The sequence below is a fragment of the Lampris incognitus genome, chromosome 11 (genome assembly GCF_029633865.1).
Source record: "Lampris incognitus isolate fLamInc1 chromosome 11, fLamInc1.hap2, whole genome shotgun sequence".
Taxonomy (NCBI): Eukaryota; Metazoa; Chordata; class Actinopteri; order Lampriformes; family Lampridae; genus Lampris; species Lampris incognitus.
Window position 1 is genome coordinate 34428475 of NC_079221.1, and position 20720 is coordinate 34449194.

Below are 20720 nucleotides of genomic sequence, written 5' to 3' on the forward strand. Positions count from 1 at the left end.
AGCAAGTGTAATCATGAATCCTGGCCTATGAAAAATCCTTTCAGAACACAAGTCCTTTTGGAAATAGTATCTCTGTTGGTCAAATACACTACGGAAATAGACAAATTATATTATGCACATGAGCTTTACCTGAGCCAATAGTCACTTCAATAAGCTTGCTATGGTATTGGCTGACTCAAAGTGTTTGGCTGCCCTCTACTGTATACCAAAGGAATAGTGCTGCTTTTCTTTTCCATCATACTCCACTGCATTCCTGACATCTAAACTTAGCACAAAAAATAAGGAAACTTGTGTTTGGTAGATTATTTCTTTGTTGTAACAATGCTTCTTGGCAATAAATCTTATATCAGGCACCTGATTGTCAGCACCTGGGGTACCAGAAGCTCAAAACAAAAGTCAATAGCAACAGCAAAATAAGATGTTTGGCATTGGCAGAGAAGATCTGGCAAATGTTTCATGGGCACAACCCACATACTCAGCTCTGCTGCTCATCCCACAAATGCATGTTCCTTACAAATGTGGCACCATTTAAAAGGGAAATAAATAGGCTTTCCAACGGTATAAGATTTATTGCCAAGAAGCATTGTTACTACAAAGAAATAATCTACCAAACACAAAGTTCCTAACTTTTAGTGCTAAGTATATTTCCCCTCAGTAAAAATAAGCCAATGCCAAAACAGTCTTATTCCCCCACAAAGAAAGCAAGGAGCAAAAGAATCTGAATAGTCTAAGACATACTGAAATATTACTCAGCCCTGAAGCTAATTCATAGGAACTTTTTCCAAGATGAGCATACTTCTAACCTTAAGAAACCAAACTGGACACGGCACTGTTGCTGACTTTGGTGGTGATGAGGATCAAGTCAGAGGCTCTTGGTTCTTTCAACTTGTATGATGGCATTTTAGACTGTCTCTCACTTGCCACTGAGTTTCAAGATGTTGCTGACCATGGCTCCAATCCCATCAAAGATCAGGTGCAGCTTGGTCTCACACATAAATGCTGGAGACGTCACAACCTTGTTCTTCTGGTCCACATGGGCCTCGTGATGCTCGACAGTTAATGGTCATTTACAGAATTAGTAATGCTGTTAGAGCTTTTCTTGCGCAATTTGATGACAAACGTCTTTGTCTTACACAAATTTGAATGCTTGCTGTACCACTTGCCCAATAAATAACATTACCTGTATACAGATATACCATTTGCAATTCAAAAATCCAATCCAACCAGCTAAATCAAGGTAGTCAGTTTAAGTTAAAGGACATGGTAACCGCCTTCACATAGTGTTTGGCTCCTACAGCCTTGATGGCTTGAGCGGTGCCGGCATAGGGCCACTTGCCCCCTTCTTCCTCCTCATGGCCCACTGTGACTTCTACACTGGGAAGACGTTTTGGCTGCTAGCACAGGAGAAATGCAGCATAACCTAATGAGAGAACAAGGGAGTTTGTTAGACAGTACATCTTATCAAGCTGACTTTCACCTGGAAACTGCAGACATAAGACAAAAATCTAAACAGTGCAAAAACATAGTGTATGGAATCATAACTTTAATTGATTTTAGCACCTCTGCTAGTGAATATGCAACAACAAGCCAAATCCTCATCACTGACAATCTCCCTTCCATCTCACTTACCCAATGGGATTCCCAGCTTTATGAAAGTCCTTTACAACACGCTCTACGTCTTTGTTCACTGTACAGTCTGGCCCATCCACAGCAAATGTCGACGTAAAAAGCAATCAACAAAATGCAATTAAATTTGTAAAGAAGGGCACCTGCTATGGAAATTACTCATTTGGCCACTCAGACACACAAACAGTACAGCACAATGATTTAATAGGACCACAGCATTATACCTAATAGTGTATTTCACATAGCTGTATGTTTCATAAAAGGAACAAATGATGACAATGAAAAGTCAAAACACAATCTGCTCCACTTACAGATTTTTGGCAGCTCCAAAGCCCCCTGGGAAGATGATAGCATCGTGGTTGGTGACACTGAGTTTGGCCAAGTCTGTAATGTTGCCACGGGCAATACGCGCTGACTCTGATAACACATTCCTTGTAGGAAGAAAGGAAAACTTTCTGTTAATTTAGTGTACTAATGGATTACCTTTATGTCTTCTGTTACAGAATAACAGGGCCCAAATGGAAGAAGCTAATTCTGCAAGTCACTCAAACTCATAGAACATTTAGAGAAACAATTTTGCAAATAAATACACTACTACTACTACTTTCGGCTGCTCCTGTTAGGGGTCGCCACAGCGGATCATCCGTTTCCATTTCTTCCTGTCTTCTGCATCTTCCTCTGTCACACCAGCATGTCCTCCCTCACCACATCCATAAACCTCCTCTTTGGCCTTCCTCTTTACTCTTTCCTGGCAGCTCCATATTCAGCATCCTTCTCCCAATATACCCAACATCTCTCCTCCACACATGTCCAAGCCATCTCAATCTTGCCTCTCTTTCTCTCCAAACCGTCCAACTTGAGCGGTCCCTCTAATATAATCATTCCTAATCCTGTCCTTCTTCGTCACTCCCAGTGAAAATCTTAGCATCCAGTCAGCTTGCCCAGCTTGCCCAGGAGTCCAACATAGGACCATATGTATGCAAATCATAAACAGTCACTGGTGGTCCATTTTCAAAGAAAGAAAGAAAGAAAGAATATTGAAATACTAACCACTGGTACCTAAGGTTTACATCTGATAATTTATTTAGGTTTAATTGCATTTGCAAATAAATACAATTAAACCTAACTAACTGATCAATGTAAACCTTAGGTACCAGTAGTTAGTATTTCAATATTCTTTCTTTCTTTCTTTGAAAATGGACAACCAGTGACTATTCATGATTTTCATACATATGGCCCTAAGTTGGACTTCTGGGCAAGCTGACCCTTGCCATGCTCAATCACGTGCATCTGAGACACGTCAGGGGCAAACATCTTTACTTCGGCTCCATCTCAACTCAGGTGCACCAGGACCCTAGCACACACGCACACGCACACGCACGCATGCGCACACACACACACACACACACACACACACACACACACACACACACACACACACACATTAGTAGTCTTAGTGGTGGTAATGTGAATCAGAATTAACTGTTTATTACTAGCCATTAGAATAGAACAAAATAGAATACTGCACTGTTGGCCTTTGCCACGAACCTTGGCCTTTGCGTGGTCAACAGGCTAGCCAAGGGGATGCTGAATCTCTTTGGATAAACATACAAACAGACATTCTCACTGATGAAATTCAACAAGTCAAGATTCAGATTCTCTCTTATTGATCACCTATCCGCTGTGCTGTGTATTGACTAATCTTCCGACCAATTTGTGTATTCCGCCATCTAGCGATGCCACCATTACTGCGGTGGCAAGTAGCAGTGGTTTCTACTGCCTGCTAAGTGACAGCAGTGACTGCAGCATGGGTAGTTGGATTGACAACATTAGACAGTGGCCCCCAGTTACTGATGAAGGTACCTTATGAATGGCGATTTTAACGTTATTCAAATTGTACATATTAGTTAGACATCGGTTGTCAATAGCCAGATAGAGAGGAAAAAAATGGCCACTTAACCATCCGCCGCATTTCAAGTGATGAAGTAACTAACGTTTGTGTTATGTCTGGTTGGGTGGTGTTATGCCCAAGTCTGACTTGTATGCTTGAACACTAGCAGTTACTGTGCCTTTGAGAGCAGCGGGGAGCAGTGTGATTTACGGCAAGGTGAAAAGTGTCGTGAGTTGTTGTTGCTTAATTAAAAGTTATAAACGTGGCTCCCAGTGTGGTCATTGACTGAACATAATATTTGGTGAACGAGGATGGCTGGCTTCGTTCTATCGCCACCGCCACCTTTCCTACCCGTTCCCGGTGACCCAGCTGTTCCCTGGGACCGATGGATATCGTCGTTCGATGACTATTTACTGGCTCTGTGGCATTCGGCTTTAGCAGCAGCTAGAAAGTGTGCGCTGTTACGGCACTGCCTCGGTCAGGAGGGGCAACATATTTTCGCTACACTCTCAGTGGCGGATTACACCTACGCTGCGGCTTCCAACGCACTACAGTCCCATTTCAACTCAGGCAGGAGCCGACGCATGCACCGGTTTGAGTTTTGTCAGAGAGCCCAGAAGTCTGGTGAGGTAGTGGGCCAGTTTGTCTCTGCCTTACATGGGCTAGCAAAGCATTGTGACTTCGGGGTTTTGGAGGATGGACTTATAGTTGATCAGCTAATACAGAAAACGTCTTGTGCTCGGCTGAGGGAAAGACTTACTCAAACCAGACTCCATGACATTATCTGACGCTATAGTGATTGGGAAGCAGTTGGAAACGGCTCTGCTGGAAGCGCACAAGTTCTCTCGCGCTGTGCAGGAGCCCGTGACGTCACTGCTACCGGCAGTTCACCGCTTAAACGTGTCTCGGCTTAAAGTACCTACTGTTGCCCAGGAGACGGCAGGGGCAGCTGACATGGACAGTGACAGGTTTGATGTGCAAAGAGTGGCAGACAGGGGGTCTAGGGAGAGTGGGCACAAGCGTTGTACCAACTGTGGCTCCACAAACCATGTACCTTGAGACAAATCATGTCCTGCCCTGGGCAAGTGCTGTCATAACTGCAACAAGATGAATCACTTTGCACGCTGGCCCACAGGCTGCTGCAGTTTGTATCAACACAGTTCAGAGCCAGCGGGCCTCATTCAGCCACTGCACGTGCCTTGTGGGCGGAGCCTACATACCACTCCTTGTTGACACGGGGGCAAAGATGTCACTCCTGAACAAACCCACATATGATCGGCTCTTCCGTCACGTGCCCCTGGAAGCGGCACCCAACTCCCTGTTGGGCTATGGCTACGCCCCCATCACCACTTTGGGTGTAGTCTGCCTTCCCATGGAGTAAAATCACCAGTACGTCCCTGAAATCAGGTTCTATATCACACAGAAAGGGGCTAACATCATGGGGCTAGACTTGTTCCATGCCCTGGGCTTTACACTGACTGACGCTCTGGGCCAGTGTTTCCTGCAGGTCTCCACCTCATGGGCCGAACGTTACCCAGAACTGTTGGGAGAACTGGGCTGCATGTCTGGGTTTGTGCACCAGCCTACTGTGGACTCATCGGTCCGCCCGGTAATCCAACCACTACGATGCATTCCCTGGCCCTCCGGGATGGGGTGGAAGAGGAGATACACCGCCTGGTGAAGGAGGACATCATCGAACCAGTCAATGCCTCACCCTGGATTTCCAACCTGGTGATAGCCAAGAAGCGGGGTGGTGGACTGTGCCTCTGCATGGATCTGACGGACATCAACAAAGCCATCATCCCCGACAAATACCCCCTCCCCACAGCTGAGGAGCTGACTAGCCATTTCCATGGCTCCACAGTTTTCAGCAAAATGGATTCACACCACGGCTACATGCAGGTTCCCCTGGCACCGGCCAGCATGGACCTCACAGCTTTCGTCTCACATGTGGGGGTGTTCAGATACAAGCGCATGGCTTTTGCGCTGTCATCAGCCCCAAGCTGTTTTCAGAAAATAATGTCACTCCTCCTAGCTGGCATTCAGGGGGTTGCCATCTACCTGGACAATGTGGTGGTACACGTACCCTCTGCCACACTGCACGATGCTCACCTGGAACAGGTCTTCCAGTGCTTCAAGCAACACGGTGTCACACTGAACACTGAGAAGTGTGTGTTTAGTGCCAAGGAGGTCGAGTTCCTGGGTTTCCAGCTCTCCAAGGGGGTATCACCCCAATCATGTCCCACACGGAGGCCATTCTGTCCCTGCCAGACCCACAGTCACCGTCCCAGCTGTCTTCTTTTCTGGGGATGGCTGCCTACTATCTCCGTTTCATGCCACACTACTCTGACTCAACGCCCCCCTGCACCAGCTGCTACGGAAGGATGCTGTATGGGACTGGACCCCAGCATGCCAGGAGGCTGTGGGCATCATCATCAGCAGCTCACATCCCCGCCCACTTTGGCCCATTTCAGCCTGACTGCGCCCACTATGGCCACCTGTGACACGTCTGGGGTGGCACTTGGTGCAGTGCTCTCCCAGGTCCATGAGGGAGTAGAGCGTCCAGTGGCTTTTGCCTCACGGGCACTCACTCCGATGGAGCAGAAGTACTCAGTGGGGGAGAGGGAAGCTCTTGCCTGCCTGTGGGCATGCGAACGCTGGCATGTCTACCTGTACGGCAGGGCTTTCACTATCCGCACAGATCATCAGGCGCTGACGGCTCTGCTGGCGACCCGAGGTTCGGGGCACAGGCCCATGAGACTACTGAGATGGGCAGATAGGCTGAATCAGTACAACTTCAGACTCGACTTTATGCCGGGGCGTACCGTGGCCGACCTCCTGTCCTGAGCCATCTCTCTGATGAAAGAGGTAAGAGGGGCAACGCCAGAGGATGACGGCAATGACGACTGTGTCCACATGCTGCATGGGCCCCTCAGCACAGTAGTCACCCTGGCCAAGCTGCAGCAGGCCTCGGCTGAGGATGAGACACTCACAACCCTTCATGCCTACGTCCAGGATGGCTGGCCTGCCAAGGTGGTTGACAGGCTGCTCCCCTACCATAAAGTCTGCAACAAGCTCTCCTGCTGGGGGGAGGTGCGCCTCTCCCGTTGCCACCGCGCCATTGTATCAGAGACTCTAAGGGCCAGAGTGCTGCAAATGGCGCATGATGGGCATCTGTGGGTAGTCAAGGTGAAGCAGTGCTGCCGAGACACTGTGTGGTGGCCTCACATAGACTCTGACGCAGAGGAGCTGGTGAGTAACTGCACCTGCTGCCTTCTGATTGGGAAAACCGGCCAGCCTACCACAGCACCCCTCACTCCAACCCCGTGACTATCCGCGCCATGGGAGCACATCCAGATCGACCTCTGTGGAGAGCTCCACGGGGCACCTGCGCATGCCCACTACTTGCTGGTCGTGCATGACCTTCACTCGAAGTGGCCAGAGGCCATCAAACTGGGCTCCATCACCTCACAAACCATCATCGACCGCCTTGACAAGCTGTTTGGGCACTGGGGCCTGCCCAGTGTCCTCACAACAGACAATGGACCCCAATTTGCATCAGCGGAGTTCTCAGAGTTCCTGTCACTGCGGTCCATCAAGCACATCAGGACAGCAGTGTACCACTCAGAGAGTAACGGAGGGGTGGAAAGACTGAACAAAACTCTCAAAAACGGAATTCGAGCCTGTCTGGAGGAAGGGAAAACCTTCAGCACTGCACTCAGCCAAACTCACCTGACCATCCGAGCATCCAAACACTCCACCACGGGGGTGACACCGGCTCTGCTCATGATCGGGCGGGAACTAAAGCAACCACTGGGCAACTTGAGAGCAGAGCCAGCCACTGCGCATGAGAGCCCAGGGCTCCAGAAAGCCAGAACTCAGGTCCAAAGCTCACAGGCCCGGATGAAATAGAGGTTCGATGCCTCCCACGGAGTACAGACTCCCTCTCTGTCTTTGGGGGACTGGGTTAGGATCAAACATACCCACCGCCAGAACAAGCTGCGATCATACTGGTCGGAGCCCCATCAGGTGACTCAGCAGCTGGGACCGGCTACCTACAGACTGAACAATGGGACTCATTGGCACTCAAACCGCCTGCATAGGGTTGTAGCCCCTACAAACCCTGCATCATCCCTGTCCCCAGCTGCTGCTCTCAGTTGGCAGCCCAGACCGGAGGTAAACCGGATGGGTGGTAACCCACCGCCATTGCCAGGCCCTGCTCCCCAGCCTGCTCACCCTGAGAGGGTGAGGTTTTCACCTGTCTGGCACAGGGACTATGTTACAAATGGTTAAGGGACATCTAGGGTAGGGACTGATATGTTATGTTATGTTATTTTCTCAAGAGGGGTGGGGGGGGGAATGTTGTGTCTGGTAGGGTGGTGTTATGCCCAAGTCTGACTTGTATGGTTGAGCACTAGCAGTTACTGTGCCTTTGAGAGGGGTGGGGAGCAGTGTGATTTACAGCAAGTTGAAAAGTGTCGTGAGTTGATGTTGGTTAAGTAAAAGTTATAAACGTGGCTCCTGGTGTGGTCATTGACTGAACATAATAGTTTGTGTAGCTAGCTAATATGCTAACGTGACTGTACTAGATAGCTAGTAAACATTCAAGGGTTGCGTTTAATCACAGACCAGTTATATTAGTATAACGTTTTAAAAATACGAATTTATTTTTTGTAGGGATTCAAGATTATTTCGTTAATCGCCTGGCTTGTGATGAGCAACGAAATACCAACTACAGGTCCCTAATAGAGGGTCAAAATTACCTGAGCTCCGGATGGGTTGGCCAATTATTGCACACTCTGCCAGATAATGAATACATCATTCTAAAAGGACCTGTCTGACACTCACAGTCCATTAACAACCATCATAATGTTGAATTAACTCTGCAGAGAAATTCCACACATCTTGACTGGTAAGAATAATGAGGATGAGTAACAAATACCAAAATAACTCAACAATACTACCTAAAATATTGTCCATTACATTACACTGCGTTTCATGTCATAGAAATGGCTTTCCACCAGTCAAAATCAACTTATAACCCACCCTTGAATATGCTACCCAAATCTCGATATCACACCACAATGAGATGGAAAAACAACCCTTTGAGTGAAGAAATGTACGCTTTGCAAAGATTGTCGATTTTCTAAATAAATTCAGCTAGCGTTAATTGATGACAAACTTTGACATAAAATGTAGCTAGACTTGTTGACTGTCTGACAAGTTTTCCATTGTTAAAAAAATCACTTCCACTATTAAACATAGGGCTGCCAGTTAACGTTAGAGAAATTAACGTTATATATTTTCACGATAACGCCAGTTAGCTGGTTGAGTAAATTTATTATGTGCGACCACCGCAGCCCACTAACATTAGCTAACTTAACGTAAGCTAAGCAGTGTTAGTTTAAAGACGTGTTTCACCATGTTGGGCTAGGCAGCTGCATGCTAACGTTAGTCATTGTGAGATGAATATAGATTGTTGATTGTTAACCAAAACCTACCGTGCTGTTTTTATTGGGAACAAGGTCGTTTTTGTTGGTATTCTTAATCCACTTCTGGTGAATATCTTGGTCCTCTGCACGGCCAGGAAATCTATGTAAACTGTATGGTGTCAGACAGGGGCAATCTTATTGAAGTAAAGGCTTGTGTATTTCGCATTCAGTCTTTTTCCAAATTTGAAGTTTGCTACTACTGTTGGAGCAGCGGAGAACTGCACAGCTTCTTCCCGACTTCCTAGACATCGTTGTCAAATGTAACGTTGAATAATGTTAAAAAGATAAAAGTAGAAAATTGTACACTTCTTAGCACAGCTTGCATTCAAACGCTCGCGTATTGTAGGGAAGCGCCACCGCAGTAATGGCGACTTGTTAACTTCCAGTACTGCGCCGGATTAGTCAATATCAAAGCATTCTGGAACGTCTTTCACGGTTGCACATCTTAATACCGTAAAACACGCGTGAAGCGCATTTTTTATTTAGCAAATACAACGAGGGTTGAATGGCCTGGCGCCCACTGACTGCTGGGGATAGGCTCCAGCATCCCCCGCGACCCTGAGAGCAGGATAAAGGGTTTGGATAATGAACGGATGGGTGGATTTAGTGGGACTGAGTGGGTTCAAACACTTATTTCAATAGTTACGGTAAATTTTGTGAAACGCTACTTTTAGGCGTGGTGCAGCGATAACTTCGTTCTTGTAGCGGAGGTTGAGTCAAGATGGTGACCCGTGCGGTTAGTGGGTGGTGAGCTCCGAAGCTATAATTTGTATCGCAACAAAAAGAGACAGATAAACCAAGTATTATGACTGCTGTTCCTACGTTTTGAAAAAGAAGAACACTGTGAGTAAATGGAATAGTACCTAACACGGATTTCTTGTGAAATAAACGTGAAAAAGTAACACGCTAACTTCCTAGCCTTGCGTTAGCCTAGTGCCAGAGCCCTAGAAAGAGAGAGTTACGTCAACTCCGTAGACGTCAATGGGCCAATTATTTAACAGCAATGGCGGGTCATGGGAGCCCCGGATAGTTCCAAACAGTGCGACCCGGGGCAATAGGATTTCTATGGCGAAGGTATGTTTCTCGCATTAATCAAAGGTTAATTTACAGGTAAGACGCTACAGTTGACATTTTAATGATGGCCATTTTACAAGCACGTTTGAATCAAATTAACGATGTAATTTAAAGCGTGACAGCTCGTCAATTCCTACACATGCGCATAGAATATGTGTCACGTTGGAATATATCTATATGTAAATGTAAAAATCTGAAAATATTGGTTAGTAGTTACCAGAAAGTTAATTTAAATGACCCGCCAAGCTTCGTTTGGAACTATTCGGCGCTACATGAACCACGTGACCCTCTCGCGTTCTGACCCCTCATTGACGTAACTCTTTCTAGGGCTCTGCCTAGTGCTAGTTTAACGTCAAGATCAACATGCCGAAAAGAGAATCTAGAAACAAAACCGGTACATAACTTCTTGAACAAGAAGTCGATGGCTTTGATGGTTTGTGCTCGCCGTTACCTTTTACGCCAACTAAGAGTCGGAACCGAAGAAACAGCGCTCCACACATAGTGAAGAATCGGAGGGCATTTCAAATGCTGATATCCTAAAAGCGGTGATTGATTTGACAAAACGCTTCACTACTCTTGAATAAAACATAGCCAAGAACACTGACCCCATTACCACATTGCGAGCAGCTGAAACGGATGGACATTCAAGTAAAAGAAAACAGAACATATGAAAGAGATTTCGGGGCAAGTCTCCCAACTGCAGAAGAGAAGTGAAGAGGCTGAACGTTACAGCAGGCGATGGAATTTACGCCTGCATGGAATGAGAGAGACACCTGCAGAAAACATCAGCGAAATCATCAAGCTTCTCGCATTGCTCGCTCCTGAAGATAAGGACAAGATGGGCTTTCTTGGCGACACGGTGCATAGAGTTGGAGTGCAACGTGAAAATGCAATTCGGCCCGTCTTTGTGCATTTCACAATGCAATCCTTCAGAGACAAACTCCGGAAGATTTCCCGTGACAGTGGGATCCTTAAAGAACGGAAAGTACTTCTCAAGGAAGATTTGACATAGGCCGACAAAATGGAAAGAAACAAACTCTGGCCACTTGTGGAAGCAGCCAGAAAGCAAGGAAAACCGCCATAACTACACTCCAGGGGCATACGTCACACCTCAACCCAAACCAGTTAGAGGTATTCCACTGCCGCACGAGGCAACCCCTTTATACCCCAGGAGTAACTCACAGCAGTACGTCTCCCCACCACAAGGCAACAGATCAGACAGCAAGAGAATAGGTGTACAGTAATGCAGCTATCCTGCATATGACACACATAACACCACAACAGAGCTTGTCAGGTTCCTTGCCAGAAGCCAGCTGGTGACTGAAGGAATGAACAAATTTGATGATCGTCCAGAGAATTATCTCAGCTGGAAATCCACCTTCCTGGTCACCATCGAGGGACTAAACCTTACAGTAAATGAGGAAATTGGTCTTATGATAAAGTGGCTGGGCCCTGAGTCCAGTGAGCAGGCTCGTAGGATCAAAGCAGTGAATGTTTACCATCCCTCTGAAGGCCTGAAAATGATTTGGTCAAGAATCGAAGAATGTTACGGTTCAACGGAGGCCATCGAGAGAGCCTTGTTCTCAAAGATTGAGAACTTTCCCAAGCTTTCAGGTAAAGACCATCACAAAGTGCGTGAGCTCGGAGATGTACTTCTGGAACTGGAGTACGCCAAGCAAGATGGACACCTACCTGGATTGTCATACTTGGACACACCCAGGGGTGTGGGTCCCATTGTGGACAAGTTGCCCTTTCACCTCCAAGAGAAGTGGATGTCCACAGGGTCAACATATAAAGAACAATACAAGGTGTCTCCCACCTTTTCATTTTTTCGCTGACTTTGTAAGAAGAGAGGCCAAAGCCCGTAACGACCCCAGTTTCGATACAACGCCTCTCTTGTCATCCACTGCAAAGGAGGAAAGGTACATGGGCAACAGCAGGAGACCACCGGTCTCAGTACACGAAACCAACATATCTACAGAAGTTACTAGCGAAGTCGGCAACACAGTTGAAGACATAAGTAAGCAGTGTCCCATCCACCACAAACCGCACACCCTTCGAAAGTGCAGAGGCTTCAGTGTAATGCCGCTGGATGAGAGGAAGAAGTTCCTCAAGGACACCTCCATTTGCTTTCATTGCTGTGCCTCGACCACCCACCAAGCGAAAAATTGGGACGTGGTTGTAAAATGCAGAGTGTGAAAGTGATAGACACTTAGCTGCTCTTCATCCAGGACCAGCACTCCCATTTCTAAAACCTTTCTCTCCATCCAAAGAGCTTGGCAGGGAGCAGGAAGCTGCGACATGTCCTGATGTGACATCCCGATTCACAAAAGTCTGCGGAACTTCTCCCCCCAAAGGAAGGGGGCAATGTAATGATCACGGATGAATAGGCTCGGTAGCCCTTGGAGATTCCACGCTGCAGGCTGTGGGCTGGCAGATGCCCTGCTCCAGGAGCCGGAGAGTGCTAGCAAGTGAGCTGATGTCAGGCGTAAAGACACTAGTGGATACTCTGGCACAAAAGAGCAAAGGACTGAAAAGGTATGGATGGGTTTCCAAAACAGAGTTTATTGTCCAGGCCAAGGGGTATGAATCCCCGCAGGAAAATACATTTATTTTGAAACAAACCAATGACTGAGCCACTCGGACATCAAATCTTTTCAAGGTCTGACTACTCTGAGCATAAAATGTATGATTTTGAATATGATGTCATAAGATGCCACCTTTCCAACAACTCAGTTGGTCAAACTTTGCCCTGCTAGATCTCCCCGGTCAACTGTAAGTCTTAATGTGTTAATGTGAAGTGGAAACGTCTAGGAGCAACAACAGCTCAGCTGTGAAGCGGTAGGACACAAGACTAAAGAACAGGATCGCTGAGTGCTGAAGTGTAAAATCGTCTGTCCTCAGTTGCAGCACTCACTACTGAGTTTCAAACTGCCACTGGAAGCAATGTCAGCACAAGAACTGTTCGTCAGGAGCTTCCTGAAATGGGTTTTCATGGCCATGCAGCCGTCTTCGGTACATCGGCCCACTATTAGCGCTTACATTAGAAGAGAAGCTTATCAGAAAGGGAATCCTTTAGCCACTGTCCATCATGGGGATTTCAAAGTCATCATCTGCGGTCACTTGAGGTCAAGTAAGACCGTCCTCCCTCTGGGTCTTCAGGTGGGCGTAGAGGCCGATCCTGGAGCCGCATAATGGGAGGACACCTGCACATGACAGCTTTTTTTTTTGGATCCCCCCCACCCCACCTTTTTTTCTCCACAATTGTATCCAGCCAATTACCCCACTCTTCCTGTCCCAGTTGCCGCTCCACCCCCTCTGCTGATCCGGGGAAGGCTGCAGACTACCACATGCCTCTTCTGATACATTTGGAGTCGCCAACCGTTTCTTTTCACCTGACAGTGAGGAGTTTCACCAGGGGGACATAGCACGTGGGAGGATCACACTATTCCCTCCAGTCCCCCCCTCCCTCCAGTCCCCCCCTCCCTCCCCCCCGAACAGGCGCCCCGACCGACCAAAGGAGGCACTAGTGCAGCAATCAGGACACATACCCACATCCAGCTTCCCACCCTCAGACATGGCCAATTGTGTCTGTAGGGACGCCCAACCAAGCCGGAGGTAACACGAGGATTCGAACCGGCGATCCCTGTGTTGGTAGGCAATGGAATAGACCACCACGCCACCCAGACGCCCCTGTATGACAGCTTTTTATGTGGAGTGGCTGATGCACCTGCAGCCACCACATGATCCTTGGCAGGGGGTGGCCAGAGTCCAATGGCATGGAGAACAAAGACGATTGGGGACCACCCTCTGTTGCAGCCTTCATCCACCTTCACTGCTGTTGTGACCTGGAGACGTCTTCCACCAGTTCCGTAATTTAGGTCTTGTCTGGAACCTCCCCCTTGACCTATCTGCCGGCATAGCTCTTGGGATCATTAGTACATGCAAACTTCTCCACTACGGTAAGGTGGCACTCACACACACACACACACACACACACACACACACACACACACACACACACACACACACACGAAAGGTCATTAGAAAGATCAGGGTCACTTTCAGGTTCTCATATGTCACGGGTTTGGTCTGTGATACCTAAACACACACACACACACACACACACACACACACACACACACACACACACACACACACACACACACACACACACACACACACACACATAAGAGAAGCTATGAGCCATGACCCTGACAATCATGTCCTGCCAGATTTACAAATGAACTCATTCATTACCATCATGCCTTTCAAATATGACCCATAAGAATGAGACAGACTGAGCAGCTCATGGACAGGTCAGGAGGTGCTCATGTGTATGGTCATATGTGATGACTTTTTTTTTTTTGGAGAGTGAGTGTGTGTGTGTGTGTGTGTGTGTGTGTGTGTGTGTGTGTGTGTGTGTGTGTGTGTGTTTGTGTGTGTTTGTGTGTGTTTGTGTGTGTGTGTGTGTCTTTGGCAGAGGTATCACAAACCAGGTGACCCTGAACTTTCTTGTGAGGATAAAGGTTGAAAGGTTGAAAGTTTTGTGTCAATAAATATTAAGTACAGAAACTAGACTAGGAGACCAAATGAGTTACCTCTTGATTCATGTGGAGTTTTAATACGTGTCACACCCAGCCTACTGCACCAGTCTTTCCCTGGACAGTGGAGAAAGCACCAGCTGTGTCAGGGTTGTGTGTGTGTGTGTGTGTGTGTGTGTGTGTGTGTGTGTGTGTGTGTGTGTGTGTGTGTGTGTGTGTGTGTGTGTGTGTGTGTGTGTGTGTGTGTATGTGTTGGTTGCTGTGTTGATATGTGCTTATGTGACAGGGGAAAGCTGGCACGAGGTGCGAGCAGCACAATGGAGGGACAGGCACCACACTGGGCCTGTTACTTTGCTCTTTTCCAGGCTCACATCTTCTCAGACAGCAAGCTGAGAGCAAGTTGCTTCAGTCACAGGCAGCATGTAGTCTGACAGAATGATTGCAATAGTCAAGCCAGGTATTTTGGAATGGCATTGAACCCACTACCTCACCTTCCTGACTTTAAGCCCTGTTCCTTTTAATCAGTGAAATTAGTTGAATGTAAATAATTTACTTACACGCTTCATTCAGTCTGATAGCAGTGACACACAGAATAGATTAGATGAAAATAATTCCATCTATAGTTTTAGGTTAACCGATTTTTTTTTTTGGATTTCCCCCCTTTTTACTCCCAATTGTATCTGGCCAATTACCCCACTCTTCTGAGCCGTCCCGTTTGCTGCTCCACCCCCTCTGCTGATCCGGGGAGGGCTCCAGACTACCACGTGCCAACTCCAATACATGTGGAGTCGCCAGCCGCTTCTTTTCACCTGACAGTGAAGAGTTTCACCAGGGGGGTGTAGTGCGTGGGAGGATCACACTATCCCCCCTCCAAACAGGCACCCCGATTGACCAGAGGAGGTGCTAGTGCAGCAACCAGGACACATACCCACATCCAGCTTCCCACCCACAGAAACGGCCAATTCTGTCTGTAGGGACGCCCGACCAAGTCGGGAGGTAACACGGGGATTCGAACTGCCGATCCCTGTGTTGGTAGGCAACATGCTGAGTTTTAAAAGGTGTCCCATGAGTGTGTTTCTACTAGTGTGTGTGTGTGTGTGTGTGTGTGTGTACGGGGTGGGGGTGTTACATGTTTGTGTGCTAATTTTTACAGCTCGGTAAATTGGTTTCAAAACGACCGGGCACTATTTTCCGAGCTAGCGCCACCTCAACCAGCGAACACGTATTTCTTTCAGGCGAGTGTGTCTCAGCTAATGCTTTCATTCCATAAGCAGCAACGTTACAGCCTCCTCAGCAGAGAGCTGTAATGTTTTAAATCGGTCATGAACGTCCTGTGGACAGACAGGGAGAGAGAGAATGCCAGGAATGAGGCCAGGGACAAGTGTTTGGACTCTGTGTTGGCGCATATGTGTGTGTGTGCGTGTGTATGTGGGTGAGGGCAGGTGTGGGACCGGCAAGGACCTCATCTTCCCTACATGCCTTTCCCTTTCTCCAGCACGCTCTTGACCGGATTTTGCCTCTGTGGCCTAATCCTCTGATCAGCATGCCAGAGGGAAGACGGGAGGCCTGGGCCGGCCTGGCGAAGGACGGCGGCTTGTGGCAACGGCTGCACCCAGACATGTATTCACATTGTCTCAGCCACTTGTGCTAATGCAATGGGACCCGGGGTCTGAGGGGTCCATTATTCACGCCATTGGGGTGGGGGTAGGTGGGTGTAAAGTTTTTGAAGGTTACGGGGAGGGAGGGGAGGCCTCAGCGTGTCACCTCAAATGTCCCACAACCCTCCCACCCTACAGTGACCGACTCACGCCTGCGGAAACCCAGCGTGCTGAGAGCAAGGAAGAGAGAAAATGTGGAAAGGTAGGAAAAGAGAGGGGGTCAGTTGAATGAGTTGCATTTTTGGCCTGTTTTATCTTAGCCTGTTTTATTTGTGAACAATGGAGCCATGAAACAGGAGAAGGAGGATAGAACTATGTTATGAAAACCAGAAGCACACACACACACCTGGAATTACAGTAGACTTTTCTCTGCTCTGATGTGTCAGGTTCAAGTTACTCCCCAGACAATGGCCAGAGTGAATGGACTGACTTTGGGAGGCCAGTGAAATGTGGTGGTGGTAGTGGTGGTTGGGGGGGGGGGTTGCTTGGCACACAAACAATTAGCACTCATCCCTGCATGGCCTGCTGTGGCCCCAAATCCCTACATTTGTCCAGACAAATTGACTGGACCCCGGGTCTTGTTTGCCTAGCTCTGCTGGTCTGCTGAAGAGGGCTTGGGTGGCAGCAGGGAATGCTCCTTCCAAAGAGCACGGCTCATGGGAACAGGAGCAAACCGATGCCGTGGTCAGGAAAATGGGCTTCCCAAGAGCTCTTGTCGAAGCATAACGAAAAACACTTCATTTCTTTCTGCGCTCTGCATGTAACATCTAACCACCTGTTGCATTAAGGGTCATGGATTAGGGGGAAAGGTTTGTTGTAAAATTATTAAATTATTTAACATAATCATCTCTCTTGCGCCGAAATGTCTGACAGGAACTAAAGCTGCTACAAGGAGTTTTTCACCAGTCTCAATTTTATTTTGATGCCTCTATATGACCGGCATAGTCAAAATTCATCATAGCAGCTTTAAGCTCTGTAGCAGCTTGCATCTATTAAGTCTATAGAAGCATTATCTTACGGGATGTTACAAGGGAGCTTTGAGTTTCACTACATCCACCTAACACTAAGAAAACCTAAATCCTTATTATTATAGTGAGTCAATGACTCTGATCAGTGTTATCAGTCGACTGGTAACCAATAATTTGATTTGGAAAACAAAACATTGACGAACTCACTGAATCCAACTGAGTGGCTTCCAATAGTACCATTTATCACCAGATCAAAACCCAGATCCCCTTGTGAGCAATAAAGTGTGAAGCCTGAACACTGGGCTGCACTCATGCCTGACAGGGATACTCTGGGAAGCACAGGGCTGACCTGGACTGCAATGGACCCTGGATGTCCTGGTGAGAACAATTAAGAGGAACACCACATGTTGAGGAGCGAGTGTGTTGTTCATGTGCATGTGTGTGTGTTCAACGTTGTGAAAGAACAATTTGGACCCCGAGGAAATGACAGTTAGTGGGATGCACCCTGCACCCTTTGTGCAGGGACTGGCGTAGTGTGGGGCCATGCAAGCATCAGGCCTGAGGTCTGGCTCTGTGACTAATCTAGTTTGAGGGACTCCACACCCCTCTGTGATGGTTTGTGAGGTTTCAACCAACCATCACTGAGGAAGTAGCGGCCAAGATGACTACTCCCTGTACATATGCTGCCTTCATACCACTCACCCGAGTTTCAGTACAGAGTTGAGCAACAACTAAAACAAATGCTTGGAAGTGAATTTAACTATAAAAGGCTGAGGCGATACCCTCAGCTGCTGATCTGTTAAATGTGCACATGCTGACACCAAACACAACATCACACCTGATGGGCGATTAAAGATTCAGACTGAATGAAAACTCTGGTCACTTCTTTTTATATTGAAACTTAGGGAGTCTACCCATTATAGATGGACTGTTCTAAAGGACTTCTTATATATACTTGTTAAATTCCTAATGTGTAAGTATTATCGAAAGCAATACAGGGAGGTAAAGACAGGAAACCCTCATGGACTTAGAATTCCCTTCTTTGGTGGGATAATGTAACATTTCCTTTGACTTGACAGATGAGGTTATGATGTCAGTGCTGACACCCACACAGCCCCTTTACGATCATGGGCCAAAGTACACTTTACCAGTGATACTGTTGAGGGGCTTTGAGACATGGGTGCAAAATAAAATAATGGGAAAAATAGTAGTTATGGTGTTTTCCAATGTTGTTTCCTATCAGCTGTCACAATCACAAGAGACGAAACAGAGAAAGAGACAATGGTAATAATTCAGGATGCACAGATTTCACTGTCGATACTGATCCAGAGTACAAATCTGTGAGCGTTGGCTGAAACCGTGCACCAATCAAATTAATTACTTTAACTGAACAGTAAGAACTTGTACTAGTTTAAAGTTTGGGGTCAAAATAACTGAGATAGAATTATTTTTTCCAACATTAAACACACAGGCTTTATTGTGCAAAATGTGCAGTAAATGAAGCCATTTTGCTTTTATTTATTACGTTACTAATGGCTTTTGGTGTCAGACTTTAGTCTTGGGTAAAATCTTCGACACTTACTCCATTTGAGCCTGGTGTTGCTCAATATCCTATACAGGTATCGGTGTTGGTGCAACCTGGACACTTCGTCTCATGTGTCTGAGATAAACTAGAAACTGGTCGTCAAAATCAAGCAGCGATGCGTATTTTGTGTATGTATATATATATATATATATATATATATATATATATATGTGTGTGTGTGTGTGTGTTTTTATGTATATATGTATATATAGGGGAAAACTTTTAATGCATAGCAGTACAAGCTTGTTTCGTGCATCGTGCACTCATCAGCTGCTAATATATATTTATTTTTTGTTTTTGGTTGCTTTTTTTCTCCCCAATTGTATCTGGCCAATTACCCCACTCTTCCGAGCTATTCTGCTCGCTGCTCCGCCCCCCTCTGCTGATCTGGAGAGACTGCAGACTACCACATGCCTCCTCCAATACATGTGGAGTTGCCAGCTACTTCTTTCCACCTGACAGTGAGGAGTTTAGCCTGGGGGACGTAGCACGTGGGAGGATCATACTATTTCCCCTAGTTCCCCCTCCCCCCGAACAGGCACCCAGACTAACCAGAGGAGGCGCTAGTGCAGCGACCAGGACACATACCCACATCTGGCTTCCCACCCGTAGACACAAATGTGTCCTAAGGGACACCCGTCTAAGCTGGAGGTAACATGGGGATTCGAACAGGCGATCCCCGTGTTGGTGTATTTTGTAATTTGTTGAGCTGTGCGTTGCCTTACCTCTTCAAGAGTGTTCAGTAATAGATGCAAAAACATAGTTTTTTAACTTTTCAAATTGTGTTTTTTTAATTTATTTAAATGGCTGACAGAATCAGGAATCAGGAACATTTATGTCATTTCATTTCATGTACGAAACAAAATATCGTTTACCCCAGCCCACATCAGTACAACACAAAGACAAAAACATATATCCAAAACCTACAAGGACACATATCCAAACTACAAAAAAAACAGCAAAACCATATATATATACAACATATCCCAAAAAAATAAAATAAAATAAAAAATCACTGTCCAAGAGAGCGAACGCCAGCCAGGGTGACTGCATGGGCTTGTAATTAGCTTAGCCTGCACCGCTTCCGCATCCTGTCAGACCGCCCTCAGTGTTTCCTCTTTGGGCGCAGCTCCGGGCAGGGCCATGGTCCCTGGGCCCACCGAACGCAGCAGACCAGGCTCCCCCAGTCAATCCAATGCTAGCCTTCCCAGCCAGACACCCTCGACCACACCTCCCGACACTCCACACGATGACACCAAAAACACAGTCAACGCCAGGCGAGGCCACCGCCAAACCGCCCTGGGTGTTACTGGAACTGCCAGTCTGCATGGGCTAGCAGTTAGCTTAGCCTGCCCAGCTTCTGTGTCCTGTCAGACCGCCCTCGGTGTTTCCTCTTTGGGCACAGCTCCGGGCAGGGCCGCGGTCCCCGGGCCCACAGGGTGCCACAGACCAAGCTCTCCCAGCTGATCCAGCGCCAGCTCTCCCAGCCATCAGACGAAGACACAAACCCAGACGCAGACGCGGACCGAGACACTGCATGGGCAGCACTGGGTGAGACTGCCATAAACGTAAATTCGTGCCGCCATCTTCCCACACCGGTACTGGGTGAGGCCGCGGCAAACGTGATTTCGTGCCACTGCGCATGAACACCCCTCTAAGAGTTTGTCTATAAAATTACAGGTGGCTCCAGGTTGCAGTTAATTTGCTGTTGTTTCAATGCTGAAATTATAAAAAAAAAACTATAAATCTGTCACAAACAAGAACCAAAGTACAGGAATTATCGTAAGTGTAACCGGTTATTTTCTTGCCCGGTGCGGGATTCGATACGGGGTGTATTGCACCACAAGGCGACATCACTAACAGCTCGGCTAAAGTGTCAGAC

At 47.2% G+C, this 20720-nt stretch overlaps 1 protein-coding gene across 1 annotated transcript; it reads right to left on the reverse strand.

The window, feature by feature from the left end:
• Nucleotides 1–913: 913 nt before the first annotated feature.
• LOC130121176 (glutamine amidotransferase-like class 1 domain-containing protein 3, mitochondrial) lies at nucleotides 914–2973 on the reverse strand. The gene is given in 6 exon segments (XM_056290036.1): nucleotides 914–1048; nucleotides 1269–1382; nucleotides 1384–1420; nucleotides 1630–1722; nucleotides 1938–2081; nucleotides 2876–2973. Coding segments are annotated over 6 exon segments (588 nt in total). The 5' UTR covers nucleotides 2941–2973.
• Nucleotides 2974–20720: the final 17747 nt, after the last annotated feature.